Below are 19,878 nucleotides of genomic sequence, written 5' to 3' on the forward strand. Positions count from 1 at the left end.
AGAATATGATGTATATCACAAAAAGCATCTAAGTAGTCTTCGGGAAAGCCGGAACTTCACCGGGTTTCCTGTAGTTTGGTACCTCCAAGTGGAGTGGTGGGAAAGGTACATAATCTCCCAGTCTTTAGGGCGGCGGGCAGTGAACAGGGGTCAACGGGGAGGCGGGTGCGGAAGGGCGTTCTCCCAACGGGTCGTGGGTGACCCGACAACCAGGCCGCATCCACCGCCCAGCGCCTGGTGCAGGGGCAGAGCCTCGAGGCGGGGCCTCGGGTGACTCGCAGGCCTGACGAACTTTCTGCAGCTCAGCCGCCGCCCTGCAGTCCTCGCGTTTGACTAAACAAAGCGAGAGCGGCCAGCGCGGCCGGCCTGCCCGAGGCTGCCGCGGCCGTCAGGGGGAGAGCAGGGGCAGGTGCGCGCGGGCGGGGGCAAAGTTGCAGCGCGCCCTCCCGCGCTCCTGCGCCCCCGCAGGTCTCTCCCCTCCTCGCGGGTCCGCAGCCTCTTCCGAACCCTCTCCCGGCCCGGCCTCCCTGCCCTCCCCTCCGCCTCCTCCCCTTTCTTCGCCTTTCCCTCCGCCTCGCCGCTACTTTCGTCTCCTCCGGCTCCCACCTCCGCCCTCTCCCAGGCGCGGGGCCGCGCCTTCGGGGGCGCGCAGCGGGCGCGGGAGGCTCAGTGGCCGGGTTTCCAGCGGCCGCAGCCAATCTGCGCGCAGCCCGCGGCGGCGTCGCGCCCGAGACAGGACCGGGCGGCTCCTCCCGCCTCCGCCCCCGGCTCGCCTGCCGGGGCCGCGGAGAGGAGCGCGCGGCCGCGCCGAGCGGAGCGGAGCCGAGCCGGGGGCACAGAGCGCGGGAGGCGGCGGCGGCGGCGGCGGCGGCGGCGGCGGCGCGGAGCCCAGGTGAGCAGACCGGAGCCGGGCCGCGGGCGGGAGACCCAGCCGCCGCAGCCCCGGCGCCTTCACCCTCTCAGGGCGCGGGACCACTGCTGGGGGTGCAGACAAAGCCCTGGGGCTGGCCCCAGGTTCTTGTCACCGAGGGGACCCCACGTGCGCCGCCCCACACCCCGCCACGTGGAGGACGCGGCCCCCGGCGCCCCTTCCCCGGCGTCCTCGGAGCGCCCGGGGCCTCGGGGTGGCCGCCTCGGCTGGGCCGCGCCCGGCCCGGGGTGGCAGGGGCGGTCCCGGAGTTTGGAACCGATGTCACCGCGGGCCGGGGCAGTCAAGGATCTTGGAGGCGGCCTAGGCCCACCCCCTCGCGCTTGACAGGTGGGGAAAACTAGAGCGCGCAGGCGAGGAGAGGGCCGACGGACTTTGAGTACCCCAGCCCCGCTCCCCGCTTGCCTTGGGGGCAAACCCGGGCCCTGGTGGGGTGGACACCAGGCGGCAGGACCCTAGACCAGCAGTTGTGGGGCCACGGGCCCTTCGCCTCTCCTCAGTCAGCCCTCTGCCCCCGCCCCCTTCTCTCAGCCGAAACCTCACAAGCTTGGTCCTTTTGACCTAAATTCACCTCGGGGCCGCAGCATACTGTGAACGCAGAGAGGTGCCTTCACCGGCAACCTCAGCCTGACTCCTGGGGACGCGGGGATGCTGGGCCCGGCCCCGCTCAGCATTGGGTCTTGGTGCCTGAGGTGCCACCCGTTCCAGCCTTGAGCTTTTCCTGGCTTCCCCCACCTCCTGCGCTGCCCAGTTTGGGAAGCAGGGTGTTTTCACAGCTCTGCCAGCCGCCCTGCTGCTCTCACTTGGCGCTGAAGAGGTTGCACCTCAGCCCCTCCTATCTCTCCCAGAGGGTTGGGGCAGAGGGGTAGTGCTTGGGGGGGCGGGGAATGTCAGTGCCATCGTTAAGAGGGGCTCGCTGGCCTGGGCTGGGACGTGCAGTGTCTGCCCCCTTAGAGGCAACTTTTACCTTCCTCAGTCTGGAAGTCGCCACAATCCTAGAGATAGAAACTTCTTGTGCCTTAGGGCTGTGCTGTCATTTACCACTCCCCCTCCCCTTGCTCTGCCCCCAGTGGGGAGAGAGAAGACAGCTTTCTTTCCCAGTAGACTCCCATGTTCCCAGTGGGAGGCAGGGGCAGCAACAGGGGAGGACTTTGGGGAGTTAGCCCCTCCTCCTGCCAAACCACCTCACAAAAACATACAATTTAAGAATAAACTGTGCATACTATGCAAATGGAACTCCATAGTGAGTCCTGGAGCTTCCTTCCAGATTGCTGATCCTAAACCTTTCTTACTAGAAAGCAGCCATTTGTAGTGAGAGCACACAACGTGTTTTTGTAATAAAAAATAATAGTCATCATTTGATGGGGCTAATAATAACAATAACAATAACAATAGCAACAAAAACTAACATTTATTGAGTTCTTACTGTGTGTCAGATACTGTGCTATATGTTGCATGCATTATCCCATTTACTGCCTACCAAAATTCTGTGAGGTGAAGATGTTTATTCCTATTGCAGAGATGAGGAAATTGAGGCTAAAAATGATAGGAATTAACTCATTTTATAGAAAGGACCAGAGAGGTTAAGTGACTTGCTCAGGGTCACATAGCCGACCCAGGCATGTCAGGTCCTAAAGCCTTTGCACTTTACCACCTGTTTTAGAGCAGAGGCCCTTGCAAGGTTGCCCTCGGCTTCTTGAGGGGCCCCAAATTGTTTGCTAAATTAGGCTAAGGAGCCACGGTCGACTTGGGCTTGCCTTTGTTTCCAGGTTGTTCGTGGGCTGGTAGACAAATATGTTCAGTAATAACTATGCAGTAGCTCTCACCAGGGGTGTCCTGTCTTCCTGGTGAGTGTTGGGGGAGCTGTGGGGGTGACTTTTGGTTGTCAGAATGATACTAAGCACTCCTAGCTTTTGGTAGACAGGAGCTGGGGATGCCAAATATTCTGCAAGCAGGCCAGATCCACAGCAAGTGTGAAGAATTGCCCTGTCCTAAATGCCAGGAGCGCTCCTGTTGAGAAATACCAGGAGGAATAAGTTCTGTGGGAATGAGGAAGCAGAGGGCAGTGGGGGTTCTGGAGAAATCCCTCCTGGCTGGTGTGAATCTGGGGGGCTTCCTGAAGGAGGTATCATTTGTGCTGAACCTTGAAGGATAGGCTGAAAAGTGGAGACTGGACTGGAGTAGGAGGGAGGGGGATAGGACAGGATGACCGAGCAGAGGGAGCTTTCTGGAGTAACCCAGAGTTCCCTCCTTGAGAACCTCAAGCTGCGTCGAAGACTGGTGGGTGGGGGAGGCAGCTCTTTCAGGCGAAGGGGTTGGGCCTGTGGGGCAGGCCAAGCCTGTTTTCAAGGCATTTTGGCTCAGATTTTAACATGGGCCACGGAATCAGCCTTACTCCGTCATCAACCCATTTTATGGAAGGGCTTGGAGAAGCTAAGTAACTTGTTCAGGATCACTTATGACCTTCTGGTGGCTGTGGGAAGCATGTGGTTCCCGTTTCCTTTCCTGATCCCAGGGATTTCGGGCAAATGCTATTTCAGATTTTCCTTTGGGTCAGAGGCCTTGTTTTGCTATTTTTCACAGATGTTTTGCTTTCCCAGTAGCTCCTCCCCTTTGGACTCGGTTAGAGAACCCAGATGTGGGGTTTAGGCAGGCCTGGCTCCATGGAGCTGCAGTGGCCTTCACCTTCGCTTCGGTGCCGTCTTTCCTGGAAGCTGAGGAAATTGCGTTTCCCTCTTGGAACTGACTTTTCTTCTTTCAGGCTGTGCTTGCTACAACTTTACTGCCCTGTTAGTAATATGTGACCTTTTGTGTATGGCTTCCATTGAGCATAATGTTTTCAAGGTTTACCCATATTGTAAAATATATCAGTGCTTCCTTTCTATGACTGAATAATATTTACATGTATGGATACACAACATTTTGTTTACCCATTCATCCACTGAGGGACATTTGGGTTGTTTCCACCATAAGAGCTGCTGCTGCCTCTTTTTTTTTTTTTTTTGATGGAGGTACTGGGGATTGAACCCAGGACCTCATGCATGCTAAGCATGTGTTCTACCACTGAGCTATACTCACACCCCTCTTAAGGCCACTTTGTTCATTGCCTTCACAGCCCCCAATTAGTAAGCCTCTGGGCATAAGACATTATTTTGTCACTTGATTTGCAGGGAGAGGATCATGGAAGGAAGGTTCTCTGGAATCTGTTGGGGACCAGCTTCCTGGACTGGTCAAGACTTTTCAGGGACTCTGTTAAATTCACCCACACCTGCTCCTCCAGGAGAATCCTAGCTCCCTCTAAGTGCGTCACCTCTGGGGTCAACTGGTGGGTATCACAAGTGTGGTTTTCAGGGAGCATCTGGCTTTCATTCAGTTTCATTCTTTTCAGTTGTGATTTGTTAAATGTAGGTCCCTGTGTGATTTTATTGGTATGTATTTTGTGAGACTTTTCCCAGGTTAGTCAATCCACAAAGTAAAGGAGCCTTATCAGAAAGGTGATGCTGTAACCCTGTGGCCAGGCTGGAGTCAGCTCAGTCTTCTGCCAGCCATCCAGGAATGCCCACCAAGGATGTGGAACAGAACAGTGTGGAAACTGAGCTGGGAGAGAGCCCAGAAAATTCCAGCCCCTCAACCCCTCCCGTTTGACAGCTGGGGAAGGTGGAGGGCAGAGAGGAGGGGAGAATGTGGTCTTTTCAGAGTGTCGCCTGTGAGCCATGTTGTGTGCTGGGCACTTTTATAGAGCATTGACTCCAGGGCTACCCTCCAGGTAGGCCGCCTCGACAGTTCCATTTTACAGATGAGAAAACCAAGGCTCAAGTCCCCTGAGATCTGTGTACTTTACTGGCATACCTTCTGATCCTGTGCTCTTGTGTCTTCCTCGTCCTCCTGCTGCTGCCCAATGATGCCCATTTTCCCATGGAGTGGAATCTGCCTTCTCCAGGAGGTGATGGTGTGTGAATAGTTTCCGAATGGCTTTGCTCTCTGAAAAATAAGATTTTGAATGATCATTTTTTCTTTCTTCCCTGGTTAGATCCCTTCCCCCCCAAAAAACAAACCAAAAAAAGGGGGCATATTTCGAAGGAGGTGAGCGCTATCAGACTTCGGACTTCATAGGGAAGACCTCTGGCTCTGGCATTCCCTGTGAGGGGGATGCTAGTGACCAAAATGGGGAAGGAATTATTTAAGCTGCCAGTGTTTCCAGTTTCAGTCATGGTTGTAGTGTTGCCGCTGAATTTTTCCCGTCAATTATGAAACATTTTAGGATTAGAGAAAAGCCAAAGTTTTTTTTTTTTTTTTTTTTTTTTTTAATTTGACTGGCTCATGATTTTGGAGGGCTGGAAGGAGGCCCAGGAAGTGATGGAAACAGGGCAGAGCAGGGTGCTAGCTCTGGAACCCTGATGATCTTTGACTGAACCCACACTTTTTTGAGGGAGCGGGCTGGTGATAAGCCCTGCCCTGGAAACCGAAGAACATTGGGACTTGGTCCTTGTCCCCGAGGAGCTCCCAGGTGAGCAGTCTGTGAACTGTTGGGCAAAAGATAAACAATCTAGCATTTTTCCCTCTTGAAAAGGAGAGAAAGGAAATCAGAAGAGTCTGTTGTGCCCCTGTCCTCACCCCATCCCGAAAGCGGCTGAGCAGCTATTTTTATGTAGTCCCTTTTTATCCCCTAGGCTTCTGTAAATAGTTGAGAAAATGGCAGTTGCAGAGATAAAAATGCTAATTCCAACCTGGAGAAAAAAGATGGATGATCCCCGAGGAACGGAGGGGAGGCCAAGGTCTTGCCCCTCTGCCCTCCTGTCTGGGCCTGAGGTCGGAAGTGGGTGGGAGGGGGTGGGGAAGGGATGTGGTGGGCGGTGCCTGTGCTTGGAGAAGTTTAAATGGGGAACCAGTGGTTTGAGTGGGGGGCAGGGTGCAGAGGAAAGGACGCCTCGCCTATGCGTTTTTAAAGGTGCCTTGGGATTCTGCTGTTAAGGGCTCTGTCGTTCCTAGACAGTCCTCCTGCCCCCAGAGTCCAGGGGTGGGGGACAGCTTTGGGCCCCCAGAGCCGGCTCCCAGCCCCTCTTTGCCCCTGGCTGGGGCTGCTTTGTGCTGGAGGCTGGGGAGGGAGCCAGCTAGGTTTAGCATCACCTCCAAACAGCAGGGAAGAGGGAGGGAGAAGGGCCGTGGGTGGGCAAGGCTTGGATGCCTGTGGATTCCAAGACGGCCCCCTCCTCCTCTGATCTGCCAAGCTGCAGAATGTTGGAGTTGAAGTCTTTTCTTTTCATTACAAATTGAAATTTCAGTTGTTTCCCAGCCTCTTCCTTAGGTTCAGTGAAAGACTGGGAGGGATTCAGTGGGAGAAGAGGAAGGAAGATGGTTCCTACCTCCCTTCTCTAAATACCCCCAACTTCCACACCCACACTCACCCGTTCATTCACACTTCCTTGCTCTTCAAGGCAGGAGCCCCCGGCACACACCTGGCTTCAGGTACCTGGCACGTGATCGGGGCGCTCTCTCTGTGATACTTCGTCACTGACCTAATGCTCGCTGCCTAGGAACTCTAAAGGCAGTGGGGCTTCTTGCTCCACCAGCGTCCAGGGCTGCCGGGGACTCTGCAGGGGTCGGGGTCATGCCCTGGCCTAGCCTCGAACCTGCTGGGCTGCCTGAGAGAGGTCCTCTCACCTTCCTGGGTCTCAGCCACTCCGTTTGGAGCACTAGTGCCTTGACTGTGAAAGGCCTGTGAGAGTGTGTGCAACATTCTTATGACACAAGTGAGCAAGGGTGCGACATTGTATGCACACTCTGCTTTTAATTTTGTAAAAAGGGATGCATATGGACAAGAGTTAGAAGGGAAGATGAAAAGAGTTAAGTTAGCATAGTGTGATTAGAACTAAAAATTTTATTTTAATGTAAATTAAAGCCAGTCAAAGGGTTTGAACTTGATAGCCACTGAAGTGCTTTCTTGGCCGCAGCTTCCATGTAGGGAGCATTTACTGTGTGCAGGGGCCTGTGTGGTTGGTGAGGTAGGTATTGTTATCCCCAGCATCACACAGCTAAGGAGAAGGGCTGTGCCCTTGGTCACGATGTTCCCCTTCTCTGGAGCCTTTGATTACACACCTGTGCCCTCCCAAATCACTGTGTGATTGCAGGCAAGTCACTCAGACTTTCTGTGCCTCCGTCTCCTCATTGGTGAAATAAGCATGATAGTAGTACCCAACTCATAAGGTTGTTGTGATGATTAAATGAGATGATACATGCAGGGTGCTTAGAATGGTGCCTGGCACTCGCCCAGCACTCAAGAAGACTAGTCATCACTATTGCTGCATCTACAACTACTGTGGCTGCTGCTGTAGTGATGTGATTCTCGTGTTAAAAGTACTAGTTTCTTCCCTTCATTCTGTCCTGTTAATAAGCCTTTTCCTTCCCCATCCTTGATTTTTTTTTTCCTTTAAAATTAAAAAAGAAAGAAAGAAGTTAAGAAGGACCTTGGAAGTTCTGGTTTCTGCTTGACTGTCAAGGTAAAGGCTGTCAGGAGAGTTGTAGCTGTCTGTTAGTTTGGCCTGGTTGGGAGCCTTAAGGTGTATGGAACTTACGATCTGGTAGGGAGCTTAGTGGAGAAACTTTTCTGTTAATCAGTTCTGTGTTATCTGTCCATCAGGACCCTTGGTTGTAAATGACAGAAAAACAGCTACAAACTAACTTAAGCAAAAATGGGTATTTATTGGCTCATATAGTTGAAAACTCCCAGGGTACACAGGCTTCAGGCATAGCAGGATCAAAGTGTCCACACAATGTCTCCAACTTTAGTTCTTTTCTATATGTTGTCTCTTCTCTCTGTCAGCTTCGTTCTGAGGCAGTGTTCTCCCCAGCACATGGTAACTCTGGAAGTACATCATTATTCTTCATTCCACAGAGAGAAACATTCTCAATACTTCCACAGAATCCTAGAATAATATTTAGTAGGCTGACTTGGGTCACACATTTACTCTTGAAACAATCATTTGACCAGAGCAATTGATTCCCAGTTGACCAGGCTTGAATCATTGTGGAACCTTTGAAGCTGTTGGTACAGGCCATGGAGTCACCTTTCACACAGAAAGATGGGTTCCAGACATAAATCAGGCTGCTGTTCTCAGACTAAAGGAACGTAGATTATAAGCCAGCCAAAGAAAGCATCTGACCTTCTGAGTGGCCTTGGGATAAGTGAAATAAACAGTGACCTCTAGCTAATATTTATTGAGTGCCAACCATTTTCTAGAAAGTTCTAGGTTCTGGAGTCCAGCAGTAAACAAGAAAGGCAAAGCCATGGCTCTGACAAGTTAAGAGAAACTGATGCCTCTGTGCCCTTGCACGTCTTTTCTGAGCACTGTAGGACACAGGGCTGTCACACTCTCTCTTCTCACACAGGTTGGAGTCTCAGGAAGCCAGGGGAGTGGGCTATATAGTCCCCTTTGTTTGGCCCAGCCTGGGCTTCATTCAGGACACAATATGTGGACATTGCAAGGTTGTACCTGTAACTTTTAGCCCCTCTCTGGAAAATCCAGATCACCAATTTTAGCTCTACTTGGAACCACTGCCTAACTTGGACAAATTAGTAAGCCTTTCTGAGCCTTCATTTTCTCATTGGGGAAATCAAATGGTTGGAACAGGTGGCCAGTGATGAGTGCCCTTTTCAGCACTAGCATCCAGTGCACCTCAAAGCAGGGCCTGTAGGGGTGTGATAGGTCATGAGACGTGGAAAAGGGGGAGGATGTGATACACGGCACTCAGCCTGTCCTTGGCGGTGGGGAGACGGGGGAGTGGTGAGGACTGTGGCGCGCTGGCGAGCCTGTCTCCTGTCCGAAGTTGCACTGAGTTGTTACCAGGAGAGAAGACAGACCCAGGGCTATGAGAGTGTCCAGTTCTTCATGAGATTCTGGAAATTTTTATTTTGTTCTGAAATCTCCTGGCTCTAAAATGTTGGCATCTCATTCAAATAGTTTTAAACACAGTGTGGGCCAAGCAAAATACATCGGTGGCCAGATGTCACACAAGAGGGACTTTGTGCTCTAGCGACTGGAGTGGGGACGGGGTCTGTGCTAGCACTGTCCCTCATGTCCCCCCACCGAGGAAGGGCCCTTGTCTCTGGGGAGACAATTAATTTCAGTGCCTCCAAACTAAAGAGTGTTCAAGGAGAGATAATTGTCAAAGTTGGTGTCACTGAATCTGTTAAAACCGCTCTCTGGGCCAAGGCCCGAAATCTGGAATATTCCAGCTGGTGTCAGACCTCGGTGCTGCGTCGGCAGGTGCAGCCGAGCCCCCCAGGTCCGCCACTAAGAGCTGGGGAACATCTCTGAGTCTGCAGCCCCTGCGGCAGTCGGCTTCTGTGCTTGGGTGGGGAGCCACGTCAGGTTGCCGGGACCGCCGTGACGAAGTACACAGAGCGGGCAGCTTAAACAGCAGGCACATGCTGTCTCGCAGCTCAGGAGGCCAGAAGTCCGAGAGCAAGGCGTTGGGAGGGCTGCTTCCTTCCAAGGGCCTGGAAGGAAACTGTCCCACGTCTCTCTCCTGGCTTGGGTGGTTGGCTGACAACCTTGGACGTTCCTTGGCTTGTAGTGCAGCACCTGTCTGCCTTCACGTTCCCATGGTGTTCTTCCTGTTTGCGGGTCTGTCTCTGGGTCCGAATTTCCCCCTCTTTATAAGGACACTAGTCATACCGCGTTACGACTCCAGTGTATCTTTTTTTGGAGGGGGCACGATTCAACACCCATAACGGGTGCAGGCTGAACAGAGTCCCTGTGGCTTTGCCTGGGCCACCCCTCCAGCTCCCATCAGCTTCCTGCAAAGCTCTTGTGCTCTGGCCCCTCGGCTCCCACCGCCCCCGACCTCAGCCACGCTCATGGGGCTCCAGTCCCAGAGTCTTTCTGTTTCCTCCCCTCTCCCACCTCTTTCCTGGCACGGGGCCTTCTCAGAAGCTGTTTCCTCCTCCTGGAACAAGGTCCTGCCCCCGTAGCACCTACCCTCCCTGTAGGTCTCAGCCTAAACATAATTTCTCCAAGGGAGGGCTTCCTTGACCACCCCCCCGCCCCCACTGCCAATCAGGTCTCCCCCGGCGCCCTCTGTCCTCTTTATCTCTTTACCTCATCCTGGTTTTCTCCCCCAGTTTGTGCTTATAGAGTCACTTGTGCACTTACTTGTTAAAAAAAAATCTGTTGTGTTTATCTGACACATAGAAGGTCCCCAGTAATTACTTATTGAAAGAACAAGCAGGTGAGTGAATTTCTTTTAGGCCCTCCCTGGGCCTCAGTTTCCCCAAGTGAGAGAGGATGTGACAGTCCAAGCCTGTTATCCCAGGGAGGACATCGTCCCTGGCCTTGGCAGGATCCTCACAGCTGTTTTGGGCCCTTTTGTTGTCTGTGGTGTCCCAGACCTCATGGGACCCCACAAAGAATGTGTCATGGGTCAGGATGTGTCCCTGGCCCACCCGCTGGCTACTTGCTACACTGTGGCTTCTGTGGTGGCTCTGTATTTGGTAAGCAGGCGCAGGTTGGAAATAGTCCCCAGGAAATGGGAAAGTGTTTCCTAGAGGCCTGTGCTTTTGGCTTCCTGGCAGAGGAAGGAACCTTCCCTTTATCCTGGCCTGGAGCCTAGTCCATCTGCTCCAGGAAGGGTCTGGTCCTCTGTTGTGCTGCCTGTGAGAGGGGAGGGGAGCTCGGGGCGGCCAGCCAAGGGGGTGGGGAGGCCTTTAGGGGTGGAGAAGGACCCAGGATTGGGGCAGGAGGTTCGGGGAGAGGGCTCTTGGCATTTTGTCAAACGCAGGTACCCCCAAATCGAATGCTGAGCTGTCCCTCCCTCTCAGAGGACCTGTGAGGATTAAATGATGACCCGGGCAGAGCAGTTAGCCATGCTTGGTAAGTAAGTACTCAGTCAGTGTTCGCTGTTGTAATACAAACCGTTGTCTTTTGTATGATTTTGTTTTCTTCCGGGAGTGTTGATAGCTCTCATCAGATCCTCAAAAGGCCTGTGACCTCATGGGATCTGTGGCCTCAAAACCGGTCAGAACACTGGCTTGGATTCTGTGGGTCAGTGGTGGAAGATGCTTCGTCAGGCTGAATGGCCAAGCCCTTGTCTGCCAGGCCTCGCTGCAGGCCAGTGAGTGGTCTCCAGGTGACCTCGAGGCACTGAGGACTGGGTGCCATGGGGCTCTTTTCTGAGACCTGGACACAGCCACCCCGCCAGTTCAGAGGCCCCCACCTCCTCCCAGCTGGCACATTTTTTTCCTCTCCTCAGGCCTCAAGGCTCGGGCCAGACGCCAGCTTGTCAAGGAGACTGATTAAAGCAGCTTTGCTGGGGGCGAATGGCTTGGTGTCCTTGGCCTAGAGTGGAGATCGATAAGCAATTGTTTTTCTGTTGGCAAGAAAAAAAATTCTCCATTAACTTTCTCTGGTGCTGCCAGACTAGTTTTCTTTTCAGGAACTCTGCAGGCCTGTCAGAGGTGGCTCCGGGAGGGAGGCCAGTGAAACTTCTCCCTGCCCTGGGGGATGTAGGCCCACGCCACCAGGGCTGCAGAACACTCACAGGAAGAGGAACACATTCTGGAACACAGCCTGGCAGGTAGTAGACATTCTGTAGGTATTTGTTGAAAGAAGAACTTTTTGAGCACTTAACCATGCACCAGACATGAATGTTGAGTTCTTAGCTCAGTTAAGCCTCATGGCTCTCAGGTGTGTACCCATTTTATAGATGAGAAAACTGAGGCTGAGAGCAGCTAACTCACTGGTCCGTAGTTGAACTTCAGGGGCCCTGCTTCTCTGCTTCTGGGAAATAAGGATCATAAAAAGTATATGTAAAATAATAGCAGCTGGGACCACAGGGAACATTGAAGTTAGGTTGTATTCTTTCGCTGATGGGGAAGCCAAGACAGGGACACATTTAATGATTTCTTTCTCAGATGCAGCAAGGATGGGATAGAGGATTAGGAGGGAGGGCCACCTGCTCCCCTGCCTCCTCATGCCCCATAGATGGCTCTCAGGCCTTTTCCTAACTCCTGTTGTAGGTACAGTTACTTTCTTTCAAAAACTCGTTTCTGAATAGTTACTATTTGCACACTTTCTTTTTCAAAAGTAAAAGTAAATACAGTGAAAATTAAATCCCTGCCACCCTGTCCCCCTACTTCTGCAAACCAGTTGTTTTCTCTTGAGGCCACTATTACCATTTTCTTGCGTATCCTTCCAGAAATATGCTATGCGTATTCGATTATGTCCGCGTGTGTGGCCCTTTCCCCCTTGGCCGACAGCAGTACACTAATGCTTTGGTTTTTTCCAAGTAACGGCATGCCTTGGAGCTAATTCATATTAGGAGGTACAGAGTCACCTCTTTTGAAATAAATGCATGATTTTCTCCTGGGCTACATGTACCTCATTGTATTTACTTGGTCCCCCATGAATAGTCATTTCAAACCACACTACCAAAATAATCTTGTACATGTATCATTTTTTATGGCTGAGATTGTCTGTAGGATGAATACTCACTCATGTGCAGAATAGCTAACTCAAAGGTATGTGCTTTTGGAATTTGGTTAGATATTGGTGAATTTCCCTTCATAAGGATGGTACTAATTCATATTCCCCGTAGCCTCATCAAAATAATGCTGTTAAATCCAACTTATTAAAAAAAATGCTAGTATTATACTTTTTGTCTTTGCCAATCTGATAGTTGGAAAAAAGGTATTTCATTGTAGCTTTATTATTATTTTCTTAATTTTGGTAAACAATATATAACATAAAATTCACCATTTAAACGATTTTTAGGTGTGCAATTCAGTGGCGTTAATTATACTCAGAATGTTGTGTAACCACCACCACCATCCATTTCCAGAACTTTTTCATCACCCCAAACAGGAACTCTGTACCCTTAAGCAATGATTCCCCATTCCCCTCTCCCCTAGTCCCCAGTAACCTCTATTCTAAACTTTCTGTCTCTGAATTTGTCTATTCTAGGTACCTGGTATAAGTGAGGTCATATAATATTTACCCTTTAATATCTGGCTTGTTTCACTTAGCATGTTTTGAAGGCTCATTCATGTTGTAGTATGTGTCAGAACTTTATTCCTTTTTGTGGTTGAATAGTGTTCTGCTATGTGGATAGACCCCATTCTGTTTATCCATTCTTCCACTGATGGACACTTGGGTTGTTTCCATCTTTTGCCTATAGTGAATAATGCTGCTGTGAACATGGATGTATAAGAAAGTGTGTGTTTGAGTCCCTGCTTTCCATTCTTTTGGGTATATGCATAGAAGGGGAACTGCTGGGTAAAATGGTAATTTTACATTTAACTTGTTGAGGACCCACCAACCATGTCATTGTAGTTGAATTTGTACCTCTCTTACCATAGCTGATGCTGAGCATCTTGTCACATGACTGAGTGACTTTGTCATTCCTTTATAATGAGCTCTGCGTTCATGAGTTGTGCCATGTCTGTGTTGGGACACTGTTGTTATTTCCTTAATGCCTTTCCCATTGGTCTTTCCCTGCTCCCCACCTGCCCACGTCACTGTCCAGATTGCCTGCGTAGAAGCAGTTCCATAAATACATCTTGCAGGACTGTCCCAAGAGGTAGCATTTGTCTGTCCCTCAACCAGGTCCTCTAGGAAGCACTGGCTTTCTGGTCCCATCTGTACTTTCCTCTGTATCCTCCCACTGCCACCCAGTGTCATAAACAGATATCATTTTATTCATTCATAAAATCTCTCTGCTCAGCACTCACTGTTTTCCTGGCACCTTGGTAACATGGGTGATGAGCACGGAGCTGCCATCGTCTGCATCTGTGGATGTACTCCCTAAATTCCAGTGGTACCTGTGACATTTGTCCAGTAGAATTTGTCAAACACACGAACCAAAGGTTAATATTCTGTCCCAGGGAAAGAAGGAATTGACAGTCTAAGGGAGTGTGTCAATCTTTTTTTTCCCCCCAAATTCACAGAACATAAAGTTTAACCATTTTAAAGTGCACAATTCAGTGGCATTTAGTACAGTCCCAGTGTTGTGCAACCACTGCTTTTATCTAGTTCCAGAACATTTCCACCACCCCAAAAGGAGGCCCCCACACTCGTCGGCAGCCACTCCGTGTTTCCGCCAACACCTCCCCAGTCCTAGGCAACCACTAATCTACTTTCTGTCTGATGGATTTGCCTGAAAAATTTGTATAAATAGAATCATACATATGTGACCTTTTGTGTCTGGCTTCTTTCACTTAGCATCATGTTTTTGAGATTTGTCGTGTGTTTGGTTCTTCGTTCCTTTCTATGGCTGAGTCACAGTCCATTGCGGGGACAGACCACGTTTTGCTTTTTCATTCATCTGTTAAGGGACACGTAGGTAGTCTCCCCTTTTGGCTGTCATGAATAGTGCTGTTTGGGCATGTTCCTAAGAATGGCATTGCTTGATTATATGGTGATTCTGTTTAATTTTTTTGAGGAACCACCAAGCTATCTGATGTTCACTTTTTAACCTCATGTTTGCCTTATGTCTAACAGGCAGCAGCTGGGGGCTGAACTAGGGTAGCATTAGGTAACGGATATATCCAGCCTGGCTCCTCAGACAACACAGACTGCTCTGGCTCACACACTCTCTGATGTGATTCCTGAACCCCACTCCTCAGTTGAGAATCATTGGCCTGAGGCCAGGCCAGGGGACTGGACTCCTGTGAGGGTGGTCTTTGCAGTAGGAGACTTGGACAAATCCCTCTCCCTCTCTTGAGCCTCAGTTTCCCCACTTACAAAATGGGGGCATAATGGCCAAGCAGCCACCTATGGTGCTTGTGAAATTTTCCTGACATGTGGAAGATACTTTGTAAACTGTAAAGTGCTTTCTGCATCATTGCTGTTATAAATGATGCAGCTCAGTGGTCGCCATACAGAAGCGTTTCATTTGGCCTGACTGGCATTTAAAAATATTTGATACAGTTGATAATTTTAAAATCAAGAGATCTCACCTAACTTCCGGGGGTTGGGGGGGTGGGGGAGGGGACCAGACAATATTTGGCCCAGATCTTTACTTATCGATTATTGACTTGGCCTGAAAGTAGCTGCCACCTCTGTGGTGGGTAGGTGTTTGGTTTGAAGTTTTCTGATATTTGGTTTCTACAGAAATTAAGTTTGGGATTCTTGTGTGTGAGAAGGGGCTTTTACAATGAGGAAATGTGGAGTAAGCTCTTCTATATAGACTCAAAGAGATCCGCTCACGTCGTGTTTTGCAAGAGTTTTATAGGATGTCCACCCAAAGCAGGAGTGAGGCACGGGCCTGGGCCAGCAGGAGGACCCCGTTCCCTGGCCCCGCCCCACAGGGTGGGAGCAGCTGACCCTTCCTCTCCCCGCAGGTGGCGCCGCTGCCGGATGGGAGTGTCCCCGCGTGTCCGTGTCGCAGGAGCTCGGCACATGCACGATGTCATCATGCGTCTCTAGCCAGCTCAGCAACGACCGGGCCGCCCCCCAGGATGAGCTGGGGGGCGGAGGCGGCAGCAGCAGCAGCAGCAGCAGCGAAGGCCAGAAGCCCTGTGAGGCCCTGCGGGGCCTTTCTTCCCTGAGCATCCGCCTGGGCATGGAGTCCTTCATCGTGGTCACGGAGTGTGAGCCGACCTGCGCTGTGGACCCCGGCCTGGCCCGGGACCCACCTCTGGAGGCCGACGGCGGAGAGGTCCCCCTCGACGTCTCCGGGTCCCAGCCCCGGCCTCACCTCTCCAGTCGCAAGCTGTCTCTACAGGAGCGGTCCCAGCTGGATGCGAATGGGCGCTGCGTCTACCCGGGCCTGCCCCACTCGCCCGTGGGCTCCCCACAGTCCTCGCCACGGCTGCCCCGGCGGCCCACGGTGGAGTCGCACCACGTCTCCATCACCGGGATGCAGGTGCGTCCGCGGCGGTCCTTGGTGCCCTGCCTGTGCGCGCAGCATCTCTGCAGTGGGTTGGGCTCCCGAGAAGGATTCTAGTGCAACCACTTGATTTGGGAGGTGACCCCAGGAAACCCTGAAAGAAGTCAACAAACGGTGCCTGGTGGAGACGATTACTACCACGAGGAACCCTGGGAGGGAGCGTAGGCCAGGAGCCTGAGTTATTACACCCCAGGGCCTGGGAGCTGGACCTTCTGCACCGACTGCTGGTACTCCCTGGTGAGGGCTGCTGGCAGGGAGTGACCCTCCCTGAGTGTGGACAGAGCATCTCGGGGCCAGAGGGAGCCTCTAGCAAAGAGCTGCGGGTGCTGACGCTTGGAAGTTATGCTGGGGGCTCTGAAATGGAGATGGTGGGTCAGCGCCTAACAGCAGAGCCCAGCTGCTGAGTGTTTGCCTTTCCAGGCACTGTGCTGTCTGTGCATGTCTCACCTGATCCTTACCATGAACTTCTGGGGGGTAGTTGGAACTCAGATCCCCAGCAGGGTTCACAGGCCCCTGCCCCGCCTCCCGCCCCATCTCCTACCTTTGTGCTGCCAACTCACAGAGGTCCGAGCATACTTCCTCCTTTGTATTTCTCAAATGTCCAAGCTCATTCCCTCCATTAAGCCTTTACCCTTGCTGTTCCCTCTGCTTGGAAACCCTTCCACCCTCTCTGTCCTGTTGTCCTGTTGACTCCTCTTAACAGTCCTTGTCGCCATTTGATTATCTGTGTGTGTGTTGTTTTTTGCCTGTCTCCCCTCAGTGAGGATGTTGGCTCTATAGGAACAGCCCTGTCTGCCAGTGTCCCCAGCACCCAGCATGGTGCCTGGGGCAGAGCAGATCAAAAATATTTGTTGAAGGAAGGAAGGAATTTAATTGGGAAGAGCCTGGAAATCAGGAATGGCTTTCTAAAGGGGCTGGTATTTAACTGTATTTTGAGGGCTAGGTAGAATTTTCACAATTGGAGATGAGTTCACTGCAGGGCATGAGTGGAGGAGGCCCCAAGGTAGAAGGCAGGAGCCCATTTTTATTGTTGTTTCATTTCCTAGTTTATTAACTAGCCATAGGCCACCTAGGTGACAGAGGTAGTCTCATTCCTGTAATATTTTAGTTTTAAAATTTTGATTACCATAATCCAGTTAAGTACCAGCTATGTAGACTAACATATCCCTTTCCATGGGATTCGAGATAGGTCAGGGATTCAGTTAATTGGAGTGTGGGGCCCAAAAAGGGGGGCACTGTGGCAACAGGGCTGGAGGGAGAGTTTGGGTTTGTATCAGTTAGAACTGAGTCAGCTTAGAGAAACTGAGATCCCCCAACAACAGTGGCTTTAACACAAAAGAGTTTATTTATCATGTAAAACATATCTAGAACTAGGGTTTTGGGATTGGTGTGGTGATTCTGTTATTACTTTTGGCCTTAAAACCTCATGATCTCAAGATGGCTGCTGTGGCTCTAGCATTCACAGCTCCATCATCCTTCCAGGCAAGAAGAAGGAGCAGGGAAGGACAAAAGATTTCTGCCTCCTGAGTCAGTCCTCTTTCCTGGAAGCTCTACCTAACAACTTCTGCCTGCCTCCCACTAGCCAGAATACAGTCACGTGCCACCCTAGCTGTAAGAGAGGCTGGGAAATGAAGTTTTCCATCCTGGAATGTTGCCACCCAGAATTCCTGCTATAAGGAAGAAAGGAGACATTGGTATTTGGTGGGCAACTAGGTGACTCTATCAAGTTCAGAGCTTTAGAGGGTTTGAAGGCCAGGCCACGAAGTCAGGACTTGACCCTGGAAGCAGCAGGGAGCTGGGGCTGACATGGTCAGAGTGGACTCTTGGAAGCTGAGTCCAGCAGTGTGCGGGGGTTGGATTAGGAGACAGCGAGGCCCCTTCGGATAGCTCTGCAGGGTCCTACCTCTGCCTGTCACATCCCTCCAGGACTCAGGGGAATGAAAACAATACTGGAGAGAAACACAAAACAAACTAAAAAGTCCACCAGTGAGGGGCAAGCTCTGGGGGCCGGGGAGTGCTATACAGCAGGTCAGAGACACAGGTCTGATGTGGAACTATGTCTGGCGAAGGAAGTTGAGAAATAAATGATTTAGTGAGACACCATTTATGCCTCCCCCAGCCCCATCCCAAAACAGTACTCTGCATTTTCTTTTCTGCAGGTGCATTTACATAGAAAAAAGGCCTGGAAATTTATACACCAAACTGACGTCAAGGTTCAGGGAGAGGGATAGAATTGGGGTGGGGGGCGTTCAAGGGAAATGTTGGGCTACTCTGTAATGCTTGAAGCTTTGCTTTCTGTCATGTTTCTTTTCCCAGTTTTACTTCTTATGTCAGTTAACATTTCCCCACTAAGTGTATTGAGCTATAATTGAAGTAAAATAAGCCACATATTTCAAGTGAGCAGCACGATCAGTTTTGAGGTATGCATACGTCTGTAATACCGTCACCCCAATCAAGATGGCAGGCATTTCCGACACCCCCAACGACGCACCCCTCCCTCACCTCCCCTTTCCTGGGCCGTGGCTAACCTGCTTTTTACCGTTCTAGATTAGCTTGCAAGTTCTAGAATTTAATGAGTGAAACCATTCAGTATGTACTCTTTTTAGTTTAGCTTCTTTCACAGCAGCATGATTTTGAGATTTATCCACATTGTGGCAGCAGTTCATTCCTTTTTATTGCTAAATAGTGTTCCACTCTACTGGTATACCATGGTTTGTTTATTCATTTACCTGTTGATGGACATTTGTATTGTTTCCCGTTTCTCACTATTATGAATGAAGCTGTTATGAACATTCACATACAAGTCCTTCCAAGTTCTCATTTCTCTTGAGTAAACTCCTGGGTGTAGAATGGCTGCGTCATAGAAGAGGGACTTGTTAAGAAACTGCCAAACTGTTTTCCAAAGAGGCTGCCCCACTTGTAAATTCCCACCAGCAATGTGTGAAGGTTTCATTTGCCCTATGTTCTGACCACACTTGGTTTGCTCAGTCTGTTTGATTCCAGTCAGTCTGATGGGTGTGGTGTTAATTTGCATTTCCCTGGTGAGTAACGATGTTGAGCATTTTTCATGTGCTTATTGATCGTTTGTGTATCTTTTTTGGAAAAATATCTTTTTAAATCTTTTGCCCATTTTTTAATGAGATTGTCTTTTTATTAATAAGCTGTAGGAGTCTTTGTATAATCTGGATACCAGTCCTTTGTCCAATTTAAGTGTTGCAAATGGTTTCTCTCAGTCTGTGGCTTACCTTCTGTTTTCTTAATAGTGTTTCAAGGAGCCAAAGTTTTAATTTTGATTGAAATCCATTTGTCATTTGTTTCTTTCTATATTTTGTACTGTTTGCACAAAAAAGAACGTTTGAGAAACTATTAAGAAAGCTTTGTCTGCCCTAAGGTCACTCACATTTTCTCCTCTTGTATCACTCTACATTTTTTATAGGATAACATAGTAATGGATTATTGTTCAATTTAAAATTAACTTTTAAAAAGTGGGAACAACCTTTAAAAAGGGGTATTAAAAGAGTATATACTGTATGATTATGTTTTTACAATGTGCGCGAACTGCTGGTAAACCTTAGTATAACAGTTGCCCTGGAGATGGGCCAGTGATGGGGAGATGCGTCTGGGGAGCTGAGAGTGTTCTCTTTCTTGATTTGGGTCCTGTTTAGTTTGTGAAAAATGTACCTAGCTGCAAACTTAAAATTCATATTCTATGTATTTCTACTTACTTTCCAGGACTGTGTACAGCTAAATCAGTACACTCTGAAGGATGAAATTGGAAAGGTAAGTACCCCAGGAGCCAGGGCGGTGTTCCATACCTACCAAGGATGTCACAGGTACAGGGGAGGGAACCCTGCGAGAGCTGGCAGTGGGAGAGGAGTCCTTGGAGGTGAGGCAGGGGGGTGGGGATTGTTTGTCATTAATGGTCCATCTGTTTTGTTTTTGTATCATACTGAGTTTCTGCAAAAGCTCACAAAGCTTCCAGGGAAATCCCACATCACCAGCATTAATGTTGTTTTTCTTCCCTTTAAAGTACTCTCACATCTATTTTTGCTTTTATATCAGCCAAT

General features: G+C 50.2%; 1 protein-coding gene across 1 annotated transcript in view; it reads left to right on the top strand.

Annotated features, from left to right (window-relative positions):
- Positions 1 to 362: 362 nt before the first annotated feature.
- CAMKK2 (calcium/calmodulin dependent protein kinase kinase 2) overlaps positions 363 to 19,878 on the top strand; it is a 47,278-nt gene continuing 27,762 nt past the window's right edge. The window contains 3 exon segments of the mRNA XM_032472225.1: positions 363 to 892; positions 15,264 to 15,787; positions 19,544 to 19,591. Coding sequence (XP_032328116.1) covers positions 15,329 to 15,787; positions 19,544 to 19,591 — 507 coding nt within the window. The 5' untranslated portion in view covers positions 363 to 892; positions 15,264 to 15,328.

This window comes from Camelus ferus, chromosome 32 (genome assembly GCF_009834535.1).
Source record: "Camelus ferus isolate YT-003-E chromosome 32, BCGSAC_Cfer_1.0, whole genome shotgun sequence".
Taxonomy (NCBI): Eukaryota; Metazoa; Chordata; class Mammalia; order Artiodactyla; family Camelidae; genus Camelus; species Camelus ferus.